The 25,755-nt window shown below is 44.8% G+C and overlaps 2 protein-coding genes and 2 long non-coding RNA genes across 6 annotated transcripts in view; 2 read left to right on the top strand and 2 right to left on the bottom strand.

Annotated features, from left to right (window-relative positions):
* Positions 1-9,666, top strand: part of LOC310689622 (phenolphthiocerol synthesis polyketide synthase type I Pks15/1-like) — a 26,296-nt gene extending 16,630 nt beyond the window's left edge. For both annotated transcript variants that reach the window (XM_083467348.1, XM_083467347.1), the window contains exons 5-7: positions 1,155-1,358; positions 2,394-2,575; positions 2,822-9,666. In XM_083467348.1, coding sequence (XP_083323474.1) covers positions 1,155-1,358; positions 2,394-2,575; positions 2,822-8,356 — 5,921 coding nt within the window. In that variant the 3' untranslated portion in view covers positions 8,357-9,666. The remainder of the gene's footprint in view (positions 1-1,154; positions 1,359-2,393; positions 2,576-2,821) is intronic.
* LOC310689717 lies at positions 297-24,921 on the bottom strand. Of its 2 annotated transcripts, XR_014517615.1 has the most exons (4): positions 24,848-24,921; positions 2,798-3,020; positions 972-1,062; positions 297-353 (listed from the first exon to the last, which is right to left on the bottom strand). It is a non-coding gene; the product is annotated as an uncharacterized lncRNA (long non-coding RNA). The 2 variants fall into 2 exon arrangements; XR_014517616.1 differs by lacking the exon at positions 297-353 and having other exon boundaries at positions 866-1,062.
* On the bottom strand, positions 1,154-2,280 carry LOC310689727. The gene is made up of 2 exons (XR_014517626.1): positions 1,884-2,280; positions 1,154-1,413 (listed from the first exon to the last, which is right to left on the bottom strand). It is a non-coding gene; the product is annotated as an uncharacterized lncRNA (long non-coding RNA).
* The window catches only part of LOC310689698 (mycocerosic acid synthase-like polyketide synthase), a 20,159-nt gene continuing 19,277 nt past the window's right edge, over positions 24,874-25,755 (top strand). The window contains exon 1 of the mRNA XM_083467604.1: positions 24,874-24,973. Coding sequence (XP_083323730.1) covers positions 24,919-24,973 — 55 coding nt within the window. The 5' untranslated portion in view covers positions 24,874-24,918. The remainder of the gene's footprint in view (positions 24,974-25,755) is intronic.

Genomic DNA, 25,755 nt, shown 5'->3' with positions numbered 1-25,755 from the left:
CGTGCTTTCAAACTGCTAGGTTGGCAGGAGCAGGGACTGAGCAATGGGAGCTCACCCCGTCACGGGGATTCGAACCCCCAACCCTAGGCTCAGTGGTTTAGACCACAGCACCACCCACATCCATGTACTTACTTGGGAGTAAATCCCATTACCTTAGATCCTACTCAGTTATGAATAGAATTTTCCTATTGTGGTGGTGTGTTAATGAAGTCTTATGAACACTTAAGGTTCATTTGCAGCTCCCAAATATACATCAGAACATTTGAAAAATGGGTTCAACATACCTATATTTATTGAACAAATGAACTTTAATTGATGTCAACAGGTAACACATGCTAATGTAATTCAGCCCACTGTTAAAGACAATTGAGAGTATCTATTGCTGACTACACAATATTTTTGAAGAAAATGTGAAGTTGTCTAGACAGTAAATATAACCGTGCTTAAGAGCATTACAAGCTAAAGAAAGTTTAAACTGATATAACTCAAGAAACAAACATGTAACTATTGGTTACATGAACAGCACTGTTGATGGTGATTAATCAGTTACATGATTTGCAGTTTTAAAAAATAAAGTCTAGGATATTAAGAGAGCTGTTGGACTTTATGATCATTAAAAGAACTTCTGTGACTATCAGCTGCTTTGAATAGAACATGTAAATATGGATTTTATAGTAAATAAAACACATAAATAATACTATGCTATAAAGCAACATTTATGCAGTATTTCCAATATTCAGTTCAAATTTGAGGAATAATACGGTTTTCATATTATTAGTGATGTATGTAAAACATGATCATTTGTACAGCAACACTGTTAGGTAGGTGAACTGCATTCAGATTTTATATACTGGAGACCTGCGGAGAGATTAGCAGAGAGCTAGGAAATGCAATTTATGGTGGATTTGTTTTTTTTAACCCTAGTCTCACAACTCAAAGTCTATCCACTTAGCTGATCAGTACTCACAAACCTGAATAGCTGCATAGCATTCCCTTACGAAGATGACTCAATGAAAAGCCTAATCTTGTTGTGTAGATTGAAGCATGTTGTGTGTGGCAGATCTAGAGCAATAAATGCAATCAAGTTGTTCAGAATGAATACTGTACTCTCAATGTACTATGCTGGTAACACAGTACATCTTTGGTATTCACAGGTATGATGAATCAAGACTACAGGCTAATGAGTGGCAGAACCCCCACTGAAGCAAGCCACTACGATGGCACCGGGACAGCAATGAGCATAGCTGCTAACCGGATTTCATATACATTTAATCTGACTGGGCCATCGGTTGCCATCGACACGGCTTGCTCCTCATTTTCTTATGCTTTGCACTTTGCTTTGCATGCAATTAAACAAGGTAATGAGATCTAATAGTTTTCCACTCGTTCATATTCTTCCTTTCCTCTAAGGACCTCAAAGTGGCAAACAAGTCTCCACTGCACGCGATATTGCCTCTTATATTGCCTCTTATTCCCTATTTAGCAGCATCAGTTGCAAGGCACAGTAAAATATTGGAATATGTTTCTGGAAAGGTCTGAAGTTTGTATGTTGTGAAAGCCTCCCCCCCCAAAAAAAAACCCCCAGCCTTCTGAAGGCCACAGGCACTCACAAATAAGACTGACATATTTCAAAGTATAATTCTGGGATTTATCTTGGTCTTCCTTATACTATGCTCATTGCGGACCAGTTATATTATGTCATGTCACACAGGGTGCATTTTGTAATTTAGGTATGTTGCCTCACAGACCATAAACTCCAGTAGGCAAGCACTGAATGGAAGTGAGAGAGAAAAGAGCTTATAGGAATGATGTAGCTAACCGTAAGTTAGGAAAATAATTTTATATTAATTTAGTGACAAGATGTAGACATTTGCTTTACTCACACTAGAACATTTTAAAGAGAACAACAGATTTCCCCTCACAAACAATGAGAGACTTACTGTTGCGTGTTGAGACCCCGAAACCACCCCTTCATTGATGAATAAGACACAAGGGCACAGGTATTAGGTTAAATGTTATTGGGCAAATTTAGGCCACAGCTTTATTGGTTACAGAATGTGAGCTTTATTGGCTTAGGCATTGGATTGACCCGACTACATCTGACTCCTGCTCATCACACAGGGAGTCTGGTAAGGGTCATCCACGGATAGGGGGAACCCCGTCCATGCAAACCAACTTGAGCTAACCCAGGGTTCCTGATGGGGTCGTGGCATGGCCCTAGCCCTGCCCCAGGCTTCAGACAAGATTCACACCCCTGGATTCCTTTAATGGAATGCCCTTAAGCTTGGAGGGGCAGGTAAATGTATATGTTTGTATACCGATGTAATCTTTTCAGAAGACTAAATACTGAGCCTTATGCTGAACAGAAATGCATTCATTATTTTACACTACAGGAGACTGCGAAGCTGCTCTTTGTGGAGGAGTGAACTGCATAATGGAACCACAGGTCTTCGTCGCTCTTAGTAAAGCAAAGATGCTATCCCCTGAAGGAGTCAGCAAACCATTTTCTATAAAGGCCGATGGCTATGGAAGGGGAGAAGGTTGTGGAGTTATTTTGCTGAAATCGTTAAAGAAGGTATGAGTATAGACACGGGATTCACAAACTCCTGACTCTTAATTCATTAAACCTAGGAATTATGCCTAATTCTATTTATAAAATAGTCATAGCTGGTAGAATGTTCACCATGTCTCATAATCTTTGTTATAAGAGAGAGAGCATATCATAAAATGTTAACTGAGTTATATTGCACAGGCTGTGTTTGCCATCCCTATGTTTCACAACTTTAAGAAGCTTTACCTCTTTTCATCTTCTTTAAAATAGGCGCAGGAAGACTTCAGCAAAATATGGGGTGTCATCAACGTGAGTGCAGTCAACCAGAATGGAAGATCCGTCACACCAATCACCAGACCATCTCAAGAGGAACAGGAGAAGTTGCTGCTCAGCATCTACCCAAAGCGTGTTGATCCATCGGTTGTGCAATATATTGAAGCACATGGCACAGGGACACCTGCAGGAGATCCTGTTGAGGCAGAGAGCTTAGGCAATGTCATTGGCAGAAAAAGGCCTCCCGATTTGCCCCCTCTCAAGATTGGCTCCGTTAAAGGGAACATTGGGCACACAGAGTCGGCTGCTGGGGCAGCAGGCTTAATCAAAGTTCTTCTCATGATGCACCATGGGAAGATAGTCCCATCCTTGCACTTCTCAGAGAGCACCAGCAGCATAAATACAGGGAAACTGAATCTCTCCATCCCAACAACAGTGGAGAAGTGGGAGGAGCCTGGTGAATATGGCAGAGTTGCTGGGATCAACTGTTTTGGATTTGGGGGCACCAATGCCCATGTGGTTGTCAGACAGTTTAAACAAACCCAGGTTATTTCTCCAGTCCGAAGGCCTGTCGAACTATTTGTCATTTCGGCAGCTTCAGGAAATTCTCTCAAACGGGCGATAGAAGACACGGCTAGGTACCTTAATACAAGTGACTCAGCGACACTCCCAAATCTGGCCTACACATCTGCTTGTAGAAGAAGCCATATAAACTACAAGTACAGAAAAGCATTTGTGGCATCTTCACTACAGAAACTAGAGCAACAGCTTTCCCCTGCAGTTGAATTGGAAACAGCTCCGCTGAAGAAACCACCACAATTAATTTTTGTCTTCTCTGGTAATGGTCTGGATCTGAAAGGGATACCTGAGATATTGCTAAGGACTGAGCCAGTGTTTAGAGACAAATGCAAAGAAATAGAAAGGCTGTTTCTAGAATACCTTCCCACAGGAATCCTAAAATCAAAAGAAAATGAATACAAAGATTTGCCCAGGCCTGAAGTTGCCCAGCCCTTACTCTTTACTCTGCAGGTGGCCTTGGTTACACTCCTGCAACACTGGGGCATTAAGCCAATTGCTGCTGTTGGCCATTCAGTTGGCGAAGTAGCCGCTGCCCATTGTGCTGGCTTGATTTCCCTGGAAGATGCTGTCAAAGTCATCTACCACAGAAGCAGGCTACAGGCTAAAGTCACTGGAGGCAGAATGCTGGTGGTTGGCAACATTCCCGTTGCAGAAGTGTCAGCAGCCCTTGGAGCATATTCAGGGAAAGTCTGTGTTGCAGCATTTAACAGTCCTTTGTCTTGCACCTTATCAGGAGATGAAGCATCTATCCATGCCATTCAGAAAGATCTGGCTGAGCACTTCAGTAAAAGAAACATATTTCTTCATGTTTTAAATGTGCCAGCTGCATATCACAGCCAAATGATGGATCCAGTACTAACTGAGATAGCAGACAATCTATCAGAATTAAAGAAAGGGAAGCCAGAGATTGACCTAATTTCGACAGCAACAGGGAAGGCCTTTTCAGATGGTGATTTTGTTACAGGCACCTACTGGGCCAGACAGGTTCGGGATCCTGTTTTTTTTGCAGAGGCTATAACAACTGCAGCAAAAAGCAGAGATGATCCTGTATTTGTGGAAATTGGTCCCCAGCGTGCACTGAAAAGATATATAATTGAAGCATTAGGGACACAAGCTAAAGTTTTTCCTTCCTTGCACCTTGACAAAGAATATATGACACTTCTCACACTTGTTAAAGGCCTTTTTGAATTGGGAGTCAATCCAGATTGGGAGCACATCTATGCAGGATATCAGGGTGTACCAGCAGCCTACCCCAGGTATCAATTTGATCATAAGACGCTCATGTCATTTTTAAACAGGCTCCAGCAGCCAACTCAAACCAAGCTGAACGCAAACCACCTGTCAATTCATAATGTCAGCAACGGCAGTTCAGAATTCAAGTATTCCATATCTCAGACAGTGACTCCCTATTTGTACGAGCACAAGCTCAATGGTGTTGCTCTGGTTCCTGGTGCCTTTTTTGTTGAACTTGCTTTGTCAGCTGTGATGGCTAGCTCAGGAAGAAAGGAGCCCTTAAGTTTGTGTCAGATGAGCATGAAGTTTGAATCACCTTGTGTTTTAAGTGAAAATTCTCATGATTTGAAGCTAACAGTAGTATCACAAAAGGAAAAAAAATATTTCAAAATACTGTCCTCATCTGGTGCGGTATATGTATCTGGACAGATCACATGGAACCAAGAAACCTTTCTTGAAGAAAATAACATTTCATATAGACATGTTTTTCAGCGTTGTAAATCAATTGTCAGAAAGGATGAAATATACGAAGCATTATCTCATTTTGGATTTCAGTATGATTCAGTATTCAAGCAGCTAAGTGATGTGTTTTATTGTGAAGAACTGAAGGAAGCCATAACCATCCTTAAGGTGAACAAGCAAACCAGGGAAGAACTGCACAAGCATTTTATTCATCCAGTGATATTAGACTGCTTTCTGCAAATGACTGGTGTGATGACCACAAAAACCAGGAACAACTGTACAGGGTTTCCTTCCAACATAGGCAGCCTTGTAATTGTCCGACCTTTGGAAGAGGAAATGATGATATATCTGAAAACAAGTAAGTCTACTGAGAACTATTTAGAATTTTGTGGATGCTTCACAGATAAACAAGGCTCTGTTTTGGTTGAGATTAAACGTGTTGGGATCACTCTTCTGAAGAGAATGTCCAATAGTCATGATGCTTTCCTTTTTGAAAATCAGTGGAAAGAGGTAACCCCTTCCCGGATTATCCAAACCTCAGGAGATGCACCCAGAGCTGCAGTGTTTGCTGACAAAATTGGAGTTTCTCAACAGCTCAAAAAATATTTACATAAAGATTCTAGGTTTTTGATGTATGAAGACTGGGAGCAATTACTGGTGTCAGGAAGTGCAAATTCAGCTGCTCAGGACAAAATTAGGCTAGAGGTACATGACTACAGTGATGTTTTGTTTATGTGGGGAATTCAAAGATCAAATGGAGAAAATCCTGAGAGTGTTGTTGCAAGCTTATCCAAATGTTGTGAAGCTTTCCGGCAACTTGTCGTTGCATTGAGAGAGAAGAACAGTCATGGTTCCATCAAGATAATTACATATAGAGTAACAGGCAGGACTGTAGACCACATTAACCCTGGCTTGGCCTTGTATGGGATGGTAAGATCCTGCATTCTTGAAGTTACTGAAATCACATTTCAGATTATTGATATCGGTTCAACAAGTACAATGGACATAGCAGTTTTAGCAGATGTTTTAGTAGAATATGAAGCAGATAAATATGCTGAAGTCTGGATTAATCAGGGGAGAATTTACACTTCTGAAATTAGATGTACACAGGTTAATGACAGGTCCTATAATGATCCTCCTCAGTCTCTTCAAGAATCTGAGCTGTCAACTTTTTACACTTCTGATCCTCATGAAGTAAGAAATCTATTTGCTGAGCCAGCTGACCACATTGAGATTTCTCTTGATAATCACAATGTTGAAGTGCAAGTTGAGAAAATAAGTATCCATTCTGAAGACTATTATCCTGTTAGTGTTTCCAGCTGTAACTTTGGAAACACATTATACTGGAATTCACAGACCATTGATAAATACAGGTTCTTAGCTCTGGACTACAGTGGGACGGTGGTTGCAACAGGCAGTGATGTAAAAAAGATCAAAGTGGGAGATCATATTGTTTCATGCTACCCAGTGGCTGCATCTTCAAGAATCAGGATTCCAGAAGCAGTGTGTTTCAAAACCCATAAATTTCCATGTTTTCAAACTGTACCCTGTGTCTCCTTCTTCAGGATAGGATGGGAAATTTTGCACCAGATGTTACCAAAGATGAAACGGAATAGATTTTTAGGCATTATTTCTGATGAACCACAGTCAGTTTTGTGTAAAGTGCTTGCTTTGTCAGCTCAGGAACAGGGCTGGAACACCTTATGTACAGCACTTGACAGCAGCCTGGAAAAAAGAGTAGCTCAATGCAACGCCCTTGTCTTTCTGCCCTTCCTAGAAAGATTACCCAAAGACGTCTTAGCCCGTCTTTCACATCTTCAGGATGTTGTGGTAATCGATGGCAACCACCATTCTGAACACTTGCGATCTCTAATTGGAAGCGGTCATGAAAACTTTCAAATTCATATTCTCAGTCTTGCAACCATTTTTCAGAAATCATCGCTGAAACATTCCCACAAGCCTTTCAGTGACTGGTTGAAATCAATGCAACGCAGGCAATTCAAGGACTTGCCTTGTTCCGTTTTTCAGCAGACAGAAAACAGTGAGAGCATAGACACAATAACATCCTACTTTACCTGTAAGGCTGTCTCATTTGCTGTGCTGAAAAGCAATGGGCAGAACAGATGTATTTCTGACATACCAGTGCGTGAAGCAAAGCGGAAGATGTTTAAGCAGAATGCTGTTTACATAGTCACAGGAGGACTCACTGGGCTTGGCTATGAAACTGTTAGATTTATTGCTCAAAATGGAGGAGGATGCATTGTGATCCTTTCAAGGAGAAAGCCCAGCATTGAAAAGCAGAAGGAAATAAGTGATTTGCAGATTCAGAACAAGTGGTGCAATATCATCAGTCTGCAGTGCAATGTGACTTTTTGGCCTGAGGTTGAGAAAACAATCAGTTCAATCAGCAAAATCTTTCCAAAGTGTCCAATCAAAGGTGTTTTCCACAGTGCTGTGGTTTTGCATGATGGGCGCATTGAAAATATGACGCTCTCTAGCTTTGAGAAAGTTTTAAGCCCGAAGGTTGCTGGTGCCATCAATCTGCACCACGCCACTCAGGGACAGGCTCTTGATTATTTTGTATGTTATTCATCTGTTGCTTCCTTCATTGGAAGTTCATTGCAAGCAAACTATGCTGCCGCCAATTCCTTCCTGGACCTTTTCTGCCAATTCAGAAGAAACTGTGGACTGTCAGGACAATCCATCAACTGGGGTGCCTTGAATCTGGGACTACTGGAAGGTCAAAATCAACTTCAAAAATTGGTGGAATCAAAGGGTATATCAATTCTGCAAGTGGATGAGATCTATGAGAATCTTAAAACAAGCTTAACTCTGAACCACGCTCAGCAAGCTGTCGTGAAGCTGAACTTCAAAACAATGCTCAACCATTACTATCGTCAAATTCCAGCAATCAGAAGTCGCCTGCATACAATTATGATAGAACATTTTGGCAGTCAGGCTGAGCATTTTGAACAAGCCATGTCCAAGGATTTGGCTGCACTAAAATCTGAAGACTATATCATATCATTGGTGAGTCAGCTCACTAGTACAGATCCAAGTGACATTACAACGAATACACCCCTTTTGTCCCTTGGCATAGATTCCATGTTGGCCATGACTCTGCGCAATCTCATTTGTCTAGAACAAAAGGTTGATATACCACTTGTGAAAATTCTTGATCCTCATAGCACAGTGCTTAGTTTAGCACTGCTTTTAGAAGAATGTTCTAAGAAACCTGGGAACCCAAGTGATTCCTGAGGGGAAAATGAACTGTGAAGTAGAAACCTGAAATATCTTTTCCTAGCTTCAGTGTTGATTTTATTTGCATCATTTTTTAAAAATCTAATTTTTCTATTAATAGTGACCCTCAACAAGAACCATAATTTGGATTAACTAAATAGATGTAATTATAGTCTTAGTTAGTGCCAACTGCTATTTCACCACAGACACCGGTAATCATTTATATCTGCTGACAGTTAAGCTTTTCATGTGAGGACTTATCCACACTTACCTTGTGCCCCACTCTTTCCAGACACAGGTTCGTGCTTTAAAGCTCTGTCTCCAAGCATGTGTGGTTTTTGCCCTGGAGCTTTCCCTGCAAAAATCCACTCTTTAGCTCTCAGTCGGTGCAAATGTCAATTCAGGCTTTCAGTGGGTTGAAGTTTGCCCTGATTGACTGCTAAAATGCAGGCTTTCATGGGGAAAGCTCCACAGCAAAAAAAATAAAAGGGTGCTGGGACATGGAGCTTTAAAGTACAGCATGGAAAGAGCAGAGGAAAGGTTGATAAGCCCAGAGGCTCCTGAAACAGCTTACTCTGAACCATTTTGGGGCATTCTTGGTTTGCCCTTCCTAATGTTTTAGCATGCTTAAGACAAGTAAAGTGGTTTACGGGGATCACTTGCCCTTTATGAGAGGGTGGAGAGGCTGAGCTTGAGTTTGAACATTAAACACAGGATTTTAAAATGAATGTAAAATGTGTTTCTGTGTTTTTTTTTAATCTACAAGTCATTTGCTCCACTACAGTATGTTTTGTATGTTTATCTTCTCCCTTTTGAAAACTGATCAAGGAAATTCAAACAACCATTACAATACATAGCATTTTTCACTGCGATCTCACAGTTTCCAAGGGAGACACGACATAGTGCTTTGCTTCTGCCTCTCCTGGGTCTTTTAAAAAGTGAACTGAGCAAAGGGCTGTATTTGGAGTTCAGTCCTCACTGCCATTAGCTGCCTTCATTCCCAGGTCTGTATGCAGTATAATTAACATTACGCTTTATATTTTGCAGACTTTGGAGGTTAGTTAAGTACCATATTAGTTAACTTTGCATATCATGTTTAAAATTGTGAAATACATATTCTCCCCCCCCCCCCGATTTTTAATATGGAAGATGTTTTTACCTTCATTACTACTTTGTACTTGCATATTTTATAATTTTATGCTATACAGCGAAGTCTTTTTGCTTTAATACTACTTTGCATCAAAAATAACCATTATTACTCTTTGTGTTCAAATAAATTACATTGTTTTTAATCAGTTAATAAAGGTGTACTTGTTTTTAATCAGTTAATAAAGTGTACTTTTATGTGATTAAATGGAAAGTTTATTCTTAATACAAAAATGGGGGGGTTTTATTTCAGATTTTTGTTGAAGGGGGACAAGACTCTCAGCATGTTTTAAAGATTCTTTGTAGGTATATTTAATATTACTTTAGTAAGAATTCTTGCATTACAAAATATATTTTTTTCAGCTGATACATATAGATTCTTATACATGTGAGTGTACAAGGAAGAAATTTATGTTTAGTGCCGAACAGGGATGGGAAACCTGCAGCTCTTCCGCTATTGCTGGACTCCAGTTCTTATCTGTTCCAGCCAGCAGGATCAATGGTCAGAGCTGATGGGAGTTGAAGCTCAGCAGTGCCAGGGTGGGAACCAGCTCCCATCTTTGCTGTAGGACTTGGGAGTTGACCATGGCCCTAGTGGGGATTCCTTCTGCATCTCAGTCAGGGTACTCATTCCTGAGGGTAGCTCATACACTGAAGCCTCTTAACAGTGAGTATGTCCGTTCCATTACAGTGGATTTGATAATGGTTTGCCAAGTTTGTAACATGCCCTGGGTCCTCCTTTATAATGGAGAAAGGCAGCCTAGAAATGGAAAAAGTCACATTGTGTCATTGACACCACAAATGTGGGTGGAATAAGGCCTACTTACTGAGGACAGAGTGCAGCAGGGCTTATTCTAAACTACACCCCCCCACACACACTGCAATAGTAGTTCCCCCTCCTCAAACTTTTAGTAAACAAAAGGAAGGGGTGGACAAATGAAAATTATCAGCAAAATAAAGGAAGAAATAGACTACAAGGCTGAGGAAATCATTGGTGGCAAGGAAAAGATAGGTACATAAAAGAAGAATTCACTGGATGCCAAGATACAGGTTTGGGGCAATTTCTCTTTGGTTCACTCATGTGCACAACTGCACAAAAAATATTTCACAAAAAATATTTTTATGGAACACCGGTATTAAGTTTACGGCATGTAATGCCTTAAAGGAAAACATCATGAAAATGGTTTATAGGTGGTACATGACCCCAGTCAAGCTGGCAAAAATTTATCATTTGCCCGATAACAAATGTTGGAAGTGTAAAGAGACTGAAGGTACCTTTTACCACCTTTGGTGGACATGCCCGAGGATTAAGGCCTTCTGGGAAATGATCTATAATGAAATGAAAAAGGTACTCAAATGTACCTTTCCTAAAAAACCAGAGGCCTTTCTCCTGGGCATTGTCAGCCAATTGGTGACAAAGAAGGATAGAACTTTTTTCATGTATGCTACAACAGCAGCAAGAATACTCATCGCAAAGTATTGGAAGACGCAAGATTTACCCACTCTGGAAGAATGGCAGATGAAAGTGATGGACTATATGACATTGGCCGAGATGACAGGCAGAATCCGTGACCAACGAAAAGAGACGGTGGAAGAAGAATGGAGAAAATTTAAAAGCTATCTTAAGGACTACTATAAACTTAATGAATGTTAAAATGTTGTGGTTTCCAGAAACAAAGGGGTACAGGGATATAAGGTTAGAATATAAAAGAGGACTAACATGATAGAGATTGGAAAGTAACAATTGGGAGTTGCTAGTTGAATTATGGACATTGGGATGCAGAGAGGGGGGGTATGGGGAAGTCTAAGAAAAGAGGTTTATGAAAATAGGTTTGAAACTATACGTGTATGTTTGTCATTTTAAGTGTTTGTTTGTCTTTCTTAAAAATTTGTAAAACCAATAAAAATTTTATAAAAAAAAATAATATTTCACACTCTTCCTCTTTTTCTTCTTCTACACAGCACAAAATGTGTTTAGCTGCATGTTACAATAAATCATGCATATGTTACAGCACACAGATGACTTGATCATGGCCAGACATGTTCCTGTAGATGTCTAATTAAGGCCCAGCCAACCAGTCATTTCTTGTAAAATGGCTTGAAAACATGTAAACGATATGAATATACAGATAGACTGTTCTGATATGACCATAGCTGTCAACTTTCAGATTTGAAAATAAGGGATCAGCAACCTCGAAAATAAGGGATCAGCAGCCTCACCTGTCCCGGGGACAGTCTACAGGATATCTAACAATCCGGGATAGCAGGGGGAAGCAGCGGGAAATGGCGCTGGAATAAGGGAATTTCCCGCAAAAAAAGGAAAAGTTGACAGCTATGGATAGGACTGACATTTTTTGTTCCACTGAGCATCATAGGAGAGATATGTTAGTGAACATTGGCCTTATTAGTTAACTTTTATGTGCACAGAAATTCACCCCTAAATGCTGAATAAAAACACCCCAGACACTGAATAAAAACAACAGAGGATGTGCAGTGCCTATGTACTCTGTTCTTGATATTACCAGAGAGATCTGTGCAGCTGCATAATTTTTGTGGTTGTATGAAGATTTATAAAAGTGGAGTGGGGGATATAAGTTGTTTATCTCCTTTTTTTGCTATAAACCCATATCTCATCACATATTGCTCTAATTAATTTCTTAATTTACTGACACCCTGAGTAAAGAATTACTTTAAAGTGTCAGTACTATTTGTAAACTGATAGGTTTATGGTACTTATCCAACCAAAAAGTCCCAAGTTCTCAGAAAAGTACCTTTATACAAAGCTAGTAAATGCATATTAATAATGGTGAATACAACCACAGAAACAACGAAGGGGGGGGTGCACTGTGGCCAACAGAAAATACCTGTATACAAACCTGACACTTAGATTTGCATGGACAGGCGGAGTCCCCCAAACCCTGGGCGGCCCCTGTGTGGAATAACGACTCAAGACAACGTGCTATGGGGTTAAAATTGGCCACAACTTTATTATGTTTCAGATGAGGGTAGACCTTGGCTCAGGCATTGGGTGTTTAACCCTCCCAGTCCCCCACCGGGGATCTGGGGAACATCAGGGTTATCCAGAGTGTGGTGGGGGGGGGGATAGGCTGGCTCTGGAGAACATATGTTCAAGCAGAGAGAGCAGGGGAGAGCAATGATGACATCTAGACGTACAGCCAAAGCCTCCTCTCAAAACAACCCCTTTAACGGGGAACCCTGGGATCACCGCTGCAAAGAGAAGGGGGGCGTGGGTCACCGTTACACGCCCTCCCCCATTTAGGGAAGATAAACTAAAGGATTCCGCCCAAGGCCTGATACCACCAAAGTTGTGACGTTTTGCTATAGGAAAGGCAAACCTGCCTATGCAGGATAATTCCTTTCCGGTTCTTCAACAGCGACCTGGCCGTAGCAGCGCCCGCATACCTGTGGAGAAAAGGTTAACCTGCAAAAGAAGTCTTAACTGAGGGTGGGTAGGGTGGGAGAAGCTCTGGAGCCAACTGACAGTTCCCAGATAAGATCCTCCCTGTATTGTGTGGGCAGGTGGTCCCTCCCCCTACCTGGCCTGATCACCTTGGCAACGCCTCCCCAGGCGGGATTGGGCAGCTGGCTGAGGTAGGCGGAGACCTCCAGGTATCCCATCTGGGGAAGGCGAAGCCAAGCCTGTTCTAGTGGTGCCACATAGGGTCCAGGGAGCTGCGCACGACCACGCAAAGGGTGCCCCCCATTTAATGTGGGGAGCATTCATTCTGACAACAAGCAGAGACTGAAATGGAACCTATAGGTTTCTTTGTGCTGTTCCAAGAGACTGAGGCTATGTACACATTAGTGGCTTAGACTCATATAATTATAGAGCTGAAAGGGTTCTTAGGGTCATCTAGCCCAACCCCCTGCAATGCAGGAATCTCAACTAAAGCATCCATAACAGATGGCCACCCAGCCATAAAAGTTTGCCCTACCACCGCTGCATTTCAAGTCACAGTTGCATGTTTCTGTGCACACCAGAGACAGGACAGAGATGTCTTTATCCAATGCGCATCACCTCTTTGGTCTCCCCATGTCTGCAACCCCTCCCCCTCAACTCTTCTAATCATGAAGCTGTCATTTGCACATGTGCAATGTTCGTCTCAAATGCGCACACCTCAGCTTAACTGCGAAGTGAATATGGCGTTTTAACTAGGTGGAAGCTGGTTTGAGGGTGAAATATACTCAGAGTCGCAAAGTGATTTCATGCTCTTTATTCAGCTCATAGTGGTGAGGAGGAATGAATGAATGTCCCCTCAACGTATCTGCTTTATATACATTATTTACACAATGGGCTGCACATGATTGGTTAATTCTGGAATTCTACTGTAAGCCAATCAGGTTGTGGATTCACTTGTATCTGGAGTATGATTGGGTGGTTCCTGCCAACCAATCATACTGCTGCATTGTTCTTGGACCAATCAGACTGCTGCATTCTGAATCCTATTGTTCTAGGACCAATCAGACTGCTGCAATTTGGATCCTATTGTTCTAGGACCAATCAGACTGCTGCAGTTTGGATCCTATTCAACTCAGTACATAACACCCCTCCCCTCTAAGTTCCAGTCCTGCCCGGGAGGTCGCATTCATAGTCCTCGAGGTACGCCAGTGGCCTACGTGTGCGTTGCGGCCTGTGGTGTTCCCTGGTCTGGGGTTCAGGTTCTGGCTCGTGTTCCAAGGATGCTGGCTGTGATGGGCCTGTTTGGTCTGGTGCAACCGGCTCGCTCAGTCGTGGTTCTGGTTCCGGTGCCCTTTCGGCCTCGCGGGTCCTCTCTGTATTTACTGATTCTGCCTCTCCTGCTGGCCCCTCCTGGTCTGTGGGCCTCACTGCCGCTCTGTTCCCTTGGGACTCCTCTGACCTTTCCTCCTCCTGGTTTTCTCCTGGGAATCGTCGCCGTATCTGGTCGCAGTGGCGGCGCCAGCATTGCCCCCCATCCGTTAGCACCTCGTACGACACGGGGCCAGTGACCCTGGTGACTGTGGCGGGTACCCATGCTGGGCCTGCCCCAAAATTCTTTGCGTACACTGGGTCCTGAGCCTTGAAGGTCCGGGGGTTCCTGCCTTCCCCCACCACTACCTCATCCTGAGCTCTATCAGGGTGAAGGCGGTCCAATCTGATTGCAAGGCGCCGACCCATTAGTAGTTCAGCAGGGCTCCGGCCAGTCGTTGAGCTGGGGGTGCTGTGCTGTGCTAGGAGGAATGTGGCAAGGCGGTACTCCCAATCCCCTTGCGTCATGCGGCGAAGGGTGTCCTTGGTGGTCCGCACCATGCGTTCTGCTTGGCCATTGGTGGCAGGGTGGAATGGCGCCGAACGGATGTGGCGGATGGCGTTCTGCGCTGTGAAGGTGTGGAATTCTCCTGACGTAAATGCAGTCCCGTTGTCTGAGACGAGAGTGTCAGGGAGCCCATGGGTTGCAAATAGCCTGCGTAGTACCCGGATGGCTGCGGATGTGGAAGTGGACGGTACCAGTGCGACTTCCAGCCATTTGGTGTAGGAGTCCACCACTATGAAGAATGTTTTCCCCTGAAAGGGGCCAGCGAAGTCCACATGCAGGCGTGACCATGGTGCTCGGGCGGACTCCCAGGACTGGACTGGGGCCCTTGGGGGATCTGGGCGGGATTCTTGGCAGGCCTGGCAGTGTTTGACCCAGGCCTCTATCTCTCCGTCGATCCCTGGCCACCACACATAACTCCTGGCAAGGGCCTTCATTCTTACTACCCCTGGGTGTGTCTCGTGTAGGGCTGTGAGGACCCTTTTGCGGAGGGGCTGGGGAACAACGACCCTGCTTCCCCATAACAGGCACCCCTTGTGGGCCGACAGTTCATGTTTGCGGGTTGTGTAGCCAGCGAATTCCGGCCCAGGGCTGCTGCTGGGCCATCCCCTCCACACCCAGTCCAGGACCCGGGAGATGACCCTATCTTTCTTGGAATGGTGTGCAACTTCTTGTGCCTGAATGGGGCGGTCGGGAAGCAGCTCCAGGCTCATAACCTCTTGTGCAGGTGCTGGGTCGGGGCCTGTTTCCGGTAGTGGTAGCCTGCTGAGGGCGTCCGCATGGCCCATTGCCTTCCCCGGGCGGTGAATCAGTGCATACTGGTAGCTTGCAAGGAAAATTGACCACCTGAGGACGCGAGGAGACAGCACTTGGGGGGTCTGCTTTTCGGGGGCAAACAAGCCAAGCAACGGCTTGTGGTCAGTCACCACGGTGAAGGGCCGCCCATACAAGAAATCATGGAATTTTTTTACTCCCTTAACGATTGCCAGACCCTCCTTGTCTATTTGCGAGTAGTTCCGCTCGGTTGCGTTGAGTGTCTGGGAAAAGTATGCCACCGGTACCTTTCTTCCATCTGGGAGTTGGTGTCCCAGGACAGCGCCAATGCCATAGGGCGAGGCGTCGCATGCTAGCACCACCGGCAGCCTCTCGTCGAAGTGTGCCAAGACCGAGTTTGAGACAAGCAAGTCCTTGACTGCCTGGAATGCAGCCTCCTGGCGCTGGCCCCACACCCAAGGGGCCCGCTTGTCCAGGAGTCTGTGTAGGGGCTCTGCTACCGCCGCCTTGTGGGGAAGGAAGGAATGGTAAAAGTTCAATAGTCCCAAGAAGGCCTGAAGTTCAGTCTTGCTCTTGGGTGCTGGGGCATCACAGATGGCCCGTACCTTGTCCCCAGTCGGGTGGACCCCTTCTGCGTCCACCATAAATCCCAGAAAGTCCACCTGAGGCACTCCTAGTAGACATTTTTCCCGCTTCACCTTGAGACCCGCCGTCTGGAAACGGTGCAGAACGGTGCGGAGGCGGTCCTCAAACTCCTCTGGTGTGGGCCCGGCAATCAACACATCATCAAAGAAGGGGGTGACGCCAGGAATCCCTTTAAGGAGCGAGTCCATTAGATTCTGGAATATGCCTGGTGCCACACTGACACCGAATTGCAGCCGCTTTACCCTGAACGCTCCTCTGTGCGTCACAATCGTCTGTGCCTCTGCTGTGGCCTCATCTACTGGCAGCTGTTGATATGCTTGGGCCAAGTCCAGCTTGCCAAAAATTTTCGACCCAGCCAGGGTGGCAAGGACATGGCTGACCACTGGCACTGGGTATGCATGGGCCGTGAGGGCCTTGTTTATGGTACATTTGTAGTCTGCGCAGATGCGGACCGAACCATTAGGCTTGACGGGTGTGACGATTGGGGTTTCCCAGGGGGCATTAGGCACCGGCTCCAGCACTCCTTGCTCCACGAGCCGGTCCAATTCCTCGTCTATACGGGGTTTCAGGGCGAACGGGACCCGGCGGGCCTTGAGCCTGACCGGTCGTACTGCAGGGTCAAGCTGTAGAGCAATGGGGGGGCCCGTATACTGTCCCAATTTCCCATCGAAAACCCCTGGAAATTCCTTGCAGATGGTGTCCACGTCCACTTGTAAGGTAGTGTGGTTCACCCCGGTGATGGCTAGCCCCAGTGGTCCAAACCATGCCAATCCCAGTAAGCTTATGTAGGGGCCCTTGACCACGAGCAAGTCCAGTTGCCGCGTCCGCCCTCGGTATTGCACCCTGAAGGTCCCCACCCCCATTGTGGGGACCTTACGTTTCTGGAAGTCCCGGAGGGTGAATGGGGCCGGCCTGAGTTTGGGACCCCCAGTAGGACACAGTTTCCTTAAGGTCCTTGCCGAGATTATGGATAGAGTTGAACCCGTGTCAAGCTCCATGCGGCATGGGGCCCCCTCTATCTGTACCTCTACATAAATTTTCTCTACATTGGGGTGGGGCAACTGGTATACCTGGCAGTCCGTGACCTCCGTCGAGTTGCCTTGGTGCGTTGGGCCCTGGGACCTGCGGCTCTTGGATTGGTCATCTGATGCCTGGCGTCGGGTGGGCCGAGCTCGACACACCTGGGCGATGTGTCCCAATTTTCGGCACTGCCTGCACTCTGCGTTGCGGAAACGGCAGGTCCTCCTCTCGTGACTTTCCCCGCAACTTGCGCAGTTCCCTCCTTCTCGTCGAGGCAGCTGTGGTATGTGGGCTGCTTGAGTGCGCTGCTGTACTCGGTGCACCTCCTCCCTGTCAGATCCTGAGTCGTCGGTGAGGTCTTCATGGTGGACCCTCGGTTGGGGTGGCAGGCTCGGCCGTGCCTCTTGTGTCGACCTCTTGGCAGCTTCCGTTGCCAGGGCCTCCTCCAGAGCGACCTGGAACGTTAGGTCCTTCTTGGCGTAGAGGCGTCGTTGCAGCTTCTCATCCTTCAGGCCACCGACGAGGCGGTCACGAAGCATGTTCTCCAGCTCTGAGAAGTTGCAGAACCGGGCAGCTTGGCGGAGAGAGGTCACAAACCCAGTTATGGTTTCCCCAGGGGCTTGCCGCTTTGCGTAGAAGGCATTTCGACGAGCCACCACTGAGGGCTGCGGCGAAAAGTGCCCCTTCAACTGTTCCATTATTGTTTTGTATGGAACAGAAGCGACGTCTTCAGGCGCAAGGAGAGCCCGGGCGATTTCAAATGTCTCCTCTCCGCAGACACTGAAGAATATCGCCCTCTTCTTGGCGTCTTCTTCATCGGTGACCCCTTTGGCTTCTAGAAGGAAGGTGAAACGGGAGGCGTACACTTCCCAGTCTCCAGATGCTGGGTTGAACGGCGAGAAGCTGCTGTCGGTTGCCATTCTGAGTTCCTTGTGTCCCGGAGCTGAAGCCTGGATACACGGTGCGAGGCAGCGGTGCGGCAGGTGGCGGTGCTGCGGTGCTGTGTGTGGCAGTCAGCTCAGCGGGATCCCACCTTCGTCGCCAGTGAAATATACTCAGAGTCGCAAAGTGATTTCATGCTCTTTATTCAGCTCATAGTGGTGAGGAGGAATGAATGAATGTCCCCTCAACGTATCTGCTTTATATACATTATTTACACAATGGGCTGCACATGATTGGTTAATTCTGGAATTCTACTGTAAGCCAATCAGGTTGTGGATTCACTTGTATCTGGAGTATGATTGGGTGGTTCCTGCCAACCAATGATACTGCTGCATTGTTCTTGGACCAATCAGACTGCTGCATTCTGAATCCTATTGTTCTAGGACCAATCAGACTGCTGCAATTTGGATCCTATTGTTCTAGGACCAATCAGACTGCTGCAGTTTGGATCCTATTCAACTCAGTACATAACAGAGGGAAAGCAGACCAAACTACAAAAGTGGCTGGGTGGGGTGGGGGGAAGCAGGTGGCCTGTGTGTTTCTCTGTGCTTGTATGAATTGATGTTTGTGGGGTGTGGGGCAGAATGGATGAATAGGCTGGGAGTCGCAGGGAGGAGGGTGGGGCAGGGAGAGGGAGGGAGAACAAGCAGGGTCGGAGGAAGGGGGGTGCGGTGGGGGCGGGTCGGCCCGGGTGTCACCACTGAGGGGGTGACAAAATGTCGGGAGGCACTCAGCGCAGGGCCTGCAGTGCACCCGAACCACACGTCTCTCCTGGGAGTGACGCAGTGGCTTGGGCGTCCACAGAACCAGCACTGCCCCAAACGGTCTGCCCGCCACCTCCCCCTCAGCTGTAGGGTGGCTGAATGGGAGGAGGCAGGCAGACTCCTTGGAGGCCCCGCAGGCGACTGTCCCCGCCCCCTTGGGCGACTGGCCCCACCCTGCGGTCACAAGCGCTGCCCCAGGTGCCCAATCGGCTTGCTCCACCGCTGAGAGCAAGCATGAGGAGGGAAATAGAAATGGATAGCTGCTGACTGCTATGTGAGTCCCCCCACCAGGGGCGAAACTAGGCTTTATTTCACCCAGGTCAAAGACCCAGTTTGGCACCCCCCCGATGTGCTTGTGTGTGTGTGTGTGTGTGTGTGTGCGCACACACACACACACACACACGCCGCAAGCCTCAATTTTGTCCCTCTGGAGGCTTCGCCTGGGGCAAACAACCTGGCTAGTCCCCCCTGTAGCTACAGCTCTGCCCACCACCACCACTTTGCCCCAAGGGATGCAGCCCTCAACCCACAAAAAGTTGATTACTTCTTATTTTAAAAACACACAGGGACGTGACTGGCAATTATGCATTTAGCATCATATCTAGTTTGACACTGAGGAATGCTTTTGGTTGGTAAGGGGACTGGTCAGGGTGGAGATGGCATGTACAGTGGTACCTCGGGTTACATACGCTTCAGGTTACAGGCTCCGCTAACCCAGAAATAGTACCTCGGGTTAAGAACTTTGCTTCAGGATGAGAACAGAAATCGTGCTCTGGCAGCGCGGCAACAGCAGGAGGCCCCATTAGCTAAAGTGGTGCTCCACGTTAAGAACAGTTTCAGGTTAAGAACAGACCTCTGGAATGAATTAAGTACTTAACCCGAGGTACCAATGTACTGACAGCTGGCTCTCTTTCTGTAGCTCCCTTAACATAGTTGCAGCAACTGACCAGTAAAACCAATCTTCCTATTACAATATGGGACACTTATAATTATGATAGTGTTATCCACTGTGCTAAAAAAGTAAGATTTATTTATCTTGCCTAGGATCTCATTATTCATTTGGTCTGAGGCTGTTGCTTCTGCCATGACAATTTTATCTTTCTAAATCTTATTCATGTTTCATTAGCTTCTGCGATCTCTGACTGTTGAAAGACAGTGTACAAAACCACGTGCTGTTTACTTGCCAATTAAGCATGATGCCTGTTCTGGTATAACCAGACAGCCTAGCCTGAATGCGTCTAGAAAATATGAAGAACAACTAAGGGAGCCATAGACTTTTGTACAGAGACTAAGGACTGGGGATTCATTGACACTGTAACTGATAACTGATCCTTATAAAGAGCACATGGAACCTGGGAAATCCATGCCTAAGGTAGGTGTTATTAAACAGAGGAAGTATTGGTTGCAGAAACAAACAAAATGGAGAAGTGCATTAAAAAAAAAGGATGGGCTTTATTTATATGTGATTGTGTTTATTGTATGGAAATCTTAAATATGTAAACAGAATGCTTCAAGTTGTTCTCTGTACTACTATTGTACATTATGTGTATGTCTTTCAAGCTTTTTGTTTATGTGAGTATCCACATATAATGTTTAGTGTGTATATGTGTGTGTGTGTGTGCGTGCGTGCGTGCGTGTGCGTGTGTAATGTAGATTGAACAATTCAGCCTTTTCTCCTTGGAAAAGATAACATTCTGTTCTGTAGCTGATTAATTCAAACATAACTTTTATTGACAATGTTTTGGAGAAATGGGCACCCAGGACCAGTTTGCCCCCGTCACACATAGGTGGTGTATATATCTCTAATGCATGCACACCTGAAGTTATCTGAAATCATAAAGTCGTTGAGCAGTTAATATTTTACTTGTGTGTTTCTAACTGCTTGTAGAAACTTACAGAATGTGCTTTATTTACACCTACAAAGCTATTCAGCTGCTTTTTTCCCAATGTGCCCCCCAGGATGCTTTTATTGAAGATGGTTCAGTATTAGTTTTTCCATAATAAGATCTTCTTTTCGTTTTATCGGGAGGCATAACAATTGTTTCATGATTTCCATAAGGATATTGGGCATGATCCAGCCAAACTGAGTACCGACACCTTTTTTTTCTTTAATAAAAGCACTGGTCTTAATGCTTAATGATATACTTGGGATAAATATGCATATTTGCCGGCATGTGTGTCCCAGAGAACATGAGTAGAGCAAGCGGAATTACCCCTTAGCTGAAGCATGTTACTTCAGGAATTTCAAAGCCTGGTGCCTTCATTACATATTTATAGGTGCCAAGTGAAAACATCCCTCTTCACCCAGGCCTTTTGAACTGTGTGAGGCCAGAGCGCCAGCTCCTTGGGGCCAAGGAACTGGGGGGGGGGGGGGCTGATCTTTTTTTAAAGGAGCTGGGCCCCCTCACCGGTCAGATGACTCTCTAAATCCGGAAAAGGTGAGGGGCGAGGGTATTGCTTTGTTTCTTAATACATTATGTACTTTTGTGTTTTTATATTGTAAACTGCTCTGTGATCCTTGTAGGTATATACATTTAATCGATAAATCAATAAGTAGATATATACATTTAATCAATAAATTATTCCGCACTTTCCAGTGCAATTGCCCACCAATCCCCTTATCCCAAAATTCTACCTTTTTTGGTGTGTGTGTGGGGGGGGAGTGTTTTTGTTGTGCAAGAGCACCCTATCAGCTTTAATTGTGCAGCCTGAATTTTTTAGTATGTGACTGAAGCCTATCCAGAAATAGCAAATCTGGAATAACCCCTGGTACAATTTTACAAAACTTTCCAGAGGCATCTGGTTAGCCACCGCCGGAAACAAAATGCTGGTGTGCAAACAGGAGAGCTTCCATGCTCTTCTGAAAACATCTTATTTGTGTGGGAGCTGGGAGGATCCTCAGATTCATTACGCTGTGACTACATTGTTAGTCATCAGTTAAAGGAAGAGACTCGGGGCGTTCCATCTCAAAGGGAGGATGCCTCCGTCCCCTGCTCTTGCCATAGCAGAACTGCTGCATTCCTAAACTGTTGGTAGCTGTTTCTGCAAACTGGTTCCGATAATCATCTCACGCCTTAATGTACTGATACTCAATTATGATTTGTCATTATAGAAAAATTGTCCTGGGGAGTAAGGAATTAAAATTGATGTTTTAAATGTCAATAGCACAATGCAGAAATAGACCAGGTTGAAATTTCTGCAAAGGGCAAAGTATAGGCGCTTACACAACAATTGCTTAACATTAACATAAACAGCCTCTTGCAAACAATGCAAGTGTGAAATACTTCACAGAGGGATGGGATGTGAGTGGGATATTTTTATTTTTATTGGACTTTCTTCGATAGCTCCTAATAAAAGAGAAAAGCTCATTTTACACAGGAACATCTTTTGTATGGAGTAAAGTGAGTGCAGCTGCTCAATTTATATACAGTGGTACCTCAGGTTACATACGCTTCAGGTTACATAGGCTTCAGGTTACAGACTCCACTAACCCAGAAATAGTGCTTCGGGTTAAGAACTTTGCTTCAGGATGAGAACAGAAATTGGGCTCCGGTGGCGCAGCAGCAGCAGGAGGCCCCATTAGCTAAAGTGGTGCTTCAGGTTAAGAACAGTTTCAGGTTAAGAACGGACCTCCGGAACGAATTAAGTACTTAACCCGAGGTACCACTGTATCTAGGCCAGCCAAAACAGGATGTTTATAAACAGAAGCTGGAAAGAATTGCGGAGAAAACTCAAAAAGCTGGAGGCTTACTCCGTCTTATAAGAAGAAGTATGAAATCTAACCCCATAAAGACCAGATGACTACATTCCTCCCCAAATGTAGCTTTCTGCCCTTCAAATAATTGTCTCACTTGATGACAACCTTTGTCCACAACAGGATTCTCCTTTGCTGTGAAGACTTAGCCATCTCTGGCTTCCTGTTTATTAAAAATTCATCCTGATTTGTTTGAAGGGAGATTATACATTGGCTTTTCATTGAGCTTCCATTGTGATTTGTTTGCAGGGAATAAATAAATGAGGATGGATCCTGGGGTGGGAAGCATATCAGTACAGTGGTACCTTGGTTCTCAAACTTAAGCCGTTCCAGAAGTCTGTTCCAAAACCAAAGTGTTACAAAACCAAGGTGTGCTTTCCCATAGAAAGTAAGGCAAAATGGATTAATCTGTTCCAGACTTTTAAAAACAACCCCTAAAACAGAAATTTAACATGAATTTCACTATCTAACAATACAATTGATCCATAAAATGAAAGCAATAATCAACGTACTGTACTATAAAATAAATAAGTTTTGTAGATGATAAAAATTAAAATTAATTTTTTTTTCTTACCTTCACTGATGATTGTCATTGTTTGGATGAGTGTGTGTGTGTGTGTTATCCATTTCTGCAGTCACTCACTCACTCACTCACTCAGTAGCTGAACTGGGTTCCACACAGTCACAAAAACAAATTAACTGAAAAAGCCTCATAAACAAAAACGCAAAAGAAATAGCAAAAACAAAAGTACCAAACTTAATCTGTTCCGGAAGTCCATTTGACTTCTCAAATGTTCAAAAACCAAGGCGCAGCTTCTGATAGGTGAAGCCGCCCCAGAAACAGCAGCCGACAGCCACATCGGACGTTCGGCTTCCCAAAAACACTTACTTCCGGGTTTCTCGGCATTTGTGAACCAAGGCGTTTGAGTACCAAGGCGTTTGAGAACTAAGGTACCACGGTAATAGAAACATTTTATTTTATTTTAAAAAGGTTAGATGTTATGTGAGAGGCACCAGGTCCCCCCCCCCCCAAGACTGGTGTATGTGTGTCAGTGTGTGTTGCACCAGTCTCCCTCAACATTTGGGGGGGGGGGCGCTGAGTGCCTTCAAACAAATATTGAGGGGGCTGAAAACACCTAAACCCCCTAGAATTGGCATACCTGTAGTACGTCAAGCGTAAGTTACCTCACGCGCTCTAGAGCACTTTCCCCATTATACTCCTTATTAAAAAGAGGTAAGAGGGATTTATTGTTTCACCGCCCTGAGAAGTGTAGCGGCGTGAGGGGAATAAGGGTCTCTCGGCAAGCACTACTGACAGGATCCTTTGGGGGATGCTATGACTGTTTAATGGGGCAAGATTCTGCTTTAAAGGTAAAGTGGAAGGTGGGGCCTTGGAATTCCCCTCAGTCAGGGGCGCCGACTTATAAAAAATATTGGGGGAGCCCGCGAAAGCTCATGAATAATAAATAAGCTCATGAATATGCAGATAAAGTGGCGCCGCCTCCTCGTGAGCGAATAGGGGAGAGTGTGCTGCGCCTATTAATCAGCTCCGAAGGAAATTGGGTGGAGCTTTTGCTCGGGAGGGAGGGCAGGAGGCATGCAGCCCGACCCTGTGCATTTTGGGCTGGGGGAGGGGCGGCGGTGGCGCTCTGCTGGAGGGGCGCCTGAGATTATTGGGTGGGCGGAGCCCCCCAAACGAATTTTTGAGGGGGCTCGGGCCCCCTCAGGCCCCATGGAGTCAGCGCCTATGCCCTCAGTACTCACAGTCTGCCCCTCAGGAGAGTCTTAAGTCTCAAAACATTGACTTCCTCTTCAGCAGCCAACTCATGTATGCGTATCAATCTTTATAGAACTGCCTACTTTTCTTACACAGGATTTGGATGTCAGTCCTCTTTCTTTGACCTCCACAATATACCTTGAACTTTCCCTTCATCTGTGCTTGGTTGCCCGGGTGACCTGCTGTTCTGTTTGTTTATTGCAATAGGATCACATCTGAATCTCAATGTACTTCAGGGATTGGTACTGTATAGATATATAGTAAACACGCGCGCACACACAGACACACATTTATGAACTGATCTGCTCTTCATCGAAGAATATTACTCTGCGGTCATCACAAAGGGTTGCTTATATTTCAAGTAGTCGTCACCAATTAAAAATAAATACTTACAACTCTGCCTTCTTTTCCACAGGACGATTGCCTTATTCAGTGACCAACACAAGTAGAAAAATAAAATAAAGATGGCGTCTGAGAATGAAATAGTTATTGTGGGTATAGGATGCAACTTTCCTGGAGGTAAGTCTTTGGGTGGGGGAGTGATATAAGAAAGTTATCCATGTTTCTTTCACTCTTTCTATTGTTCTATGGCATAAAGCTTTCTCGTGATTTAAAGTAAGAGTAAACTAAGAACTCAGCACTAGTTATTGAGAGATACCAATACAGTGGTACCTCGGGTTACATACGCTTCAGGTTACACACTCCGCTAACCCAGAAATATTACCTCAGGTTAAGAACTTTGCTTCAGGATAAGAACAGAAATCGTGCTCTGGCGGTGCAGCAGCAGCAGGAGGCCCCATTAGCTAAAGTGGTGCTTCAGGTTAAGAACAGTTTCAGGTTAAGAACGGACCTCCGGAACGAATTAAGTACTTAATCTGAGGTACCACTGTATTTAAATTCTTGCTAGAAATATTTTTAATATGTCCCTGTCATGAACATGGAGAAGTGAATGTCTGTGATAATGTCTGTGATATAAGAAAGTTATCCATGTTTCTTTCACTATTTTTATTGTTCTACGGCATAAAGCTTTCTCGTGATTTAAAGTAAAAGTAAACTAAGAACTCAGTACTGGTTATTGAGAGATACCAATATTTTAATTCTTGCTAGAAATATTTTTAATATGTCCCTGTCATGAACATGGAGAAGTGAATGTCTGTGATATTATGAAGTCCACTGGAAATTCAGGTTTGTTACATGACAAATCTTGGAATTTTGCATCTCATCAATACTCTTTAAATGTCTGATCTAACTTCCACAACAAGCAGAATAGCACATATCAATTTAATTATGTATTTTGCCTT

Source organism: Podarcis liolepis (genome assembly GCF_965112155.1).
Source record: "Podarcis liolepis genome assembly, chromosome: 12".
Classification (NCBI taxonomy): domain Eukaryota; kingdom Metazoa; phylum Chordata; class Lepidosauria; order Squamata; family Lacertidae; genus Podarcis; species Podarcis liolepis.
The sequence above is the reverse complement of the archived record's forward strand: the minus strand, read 5'-3'. Positions and strand labels throughout refer to the sequence as shown.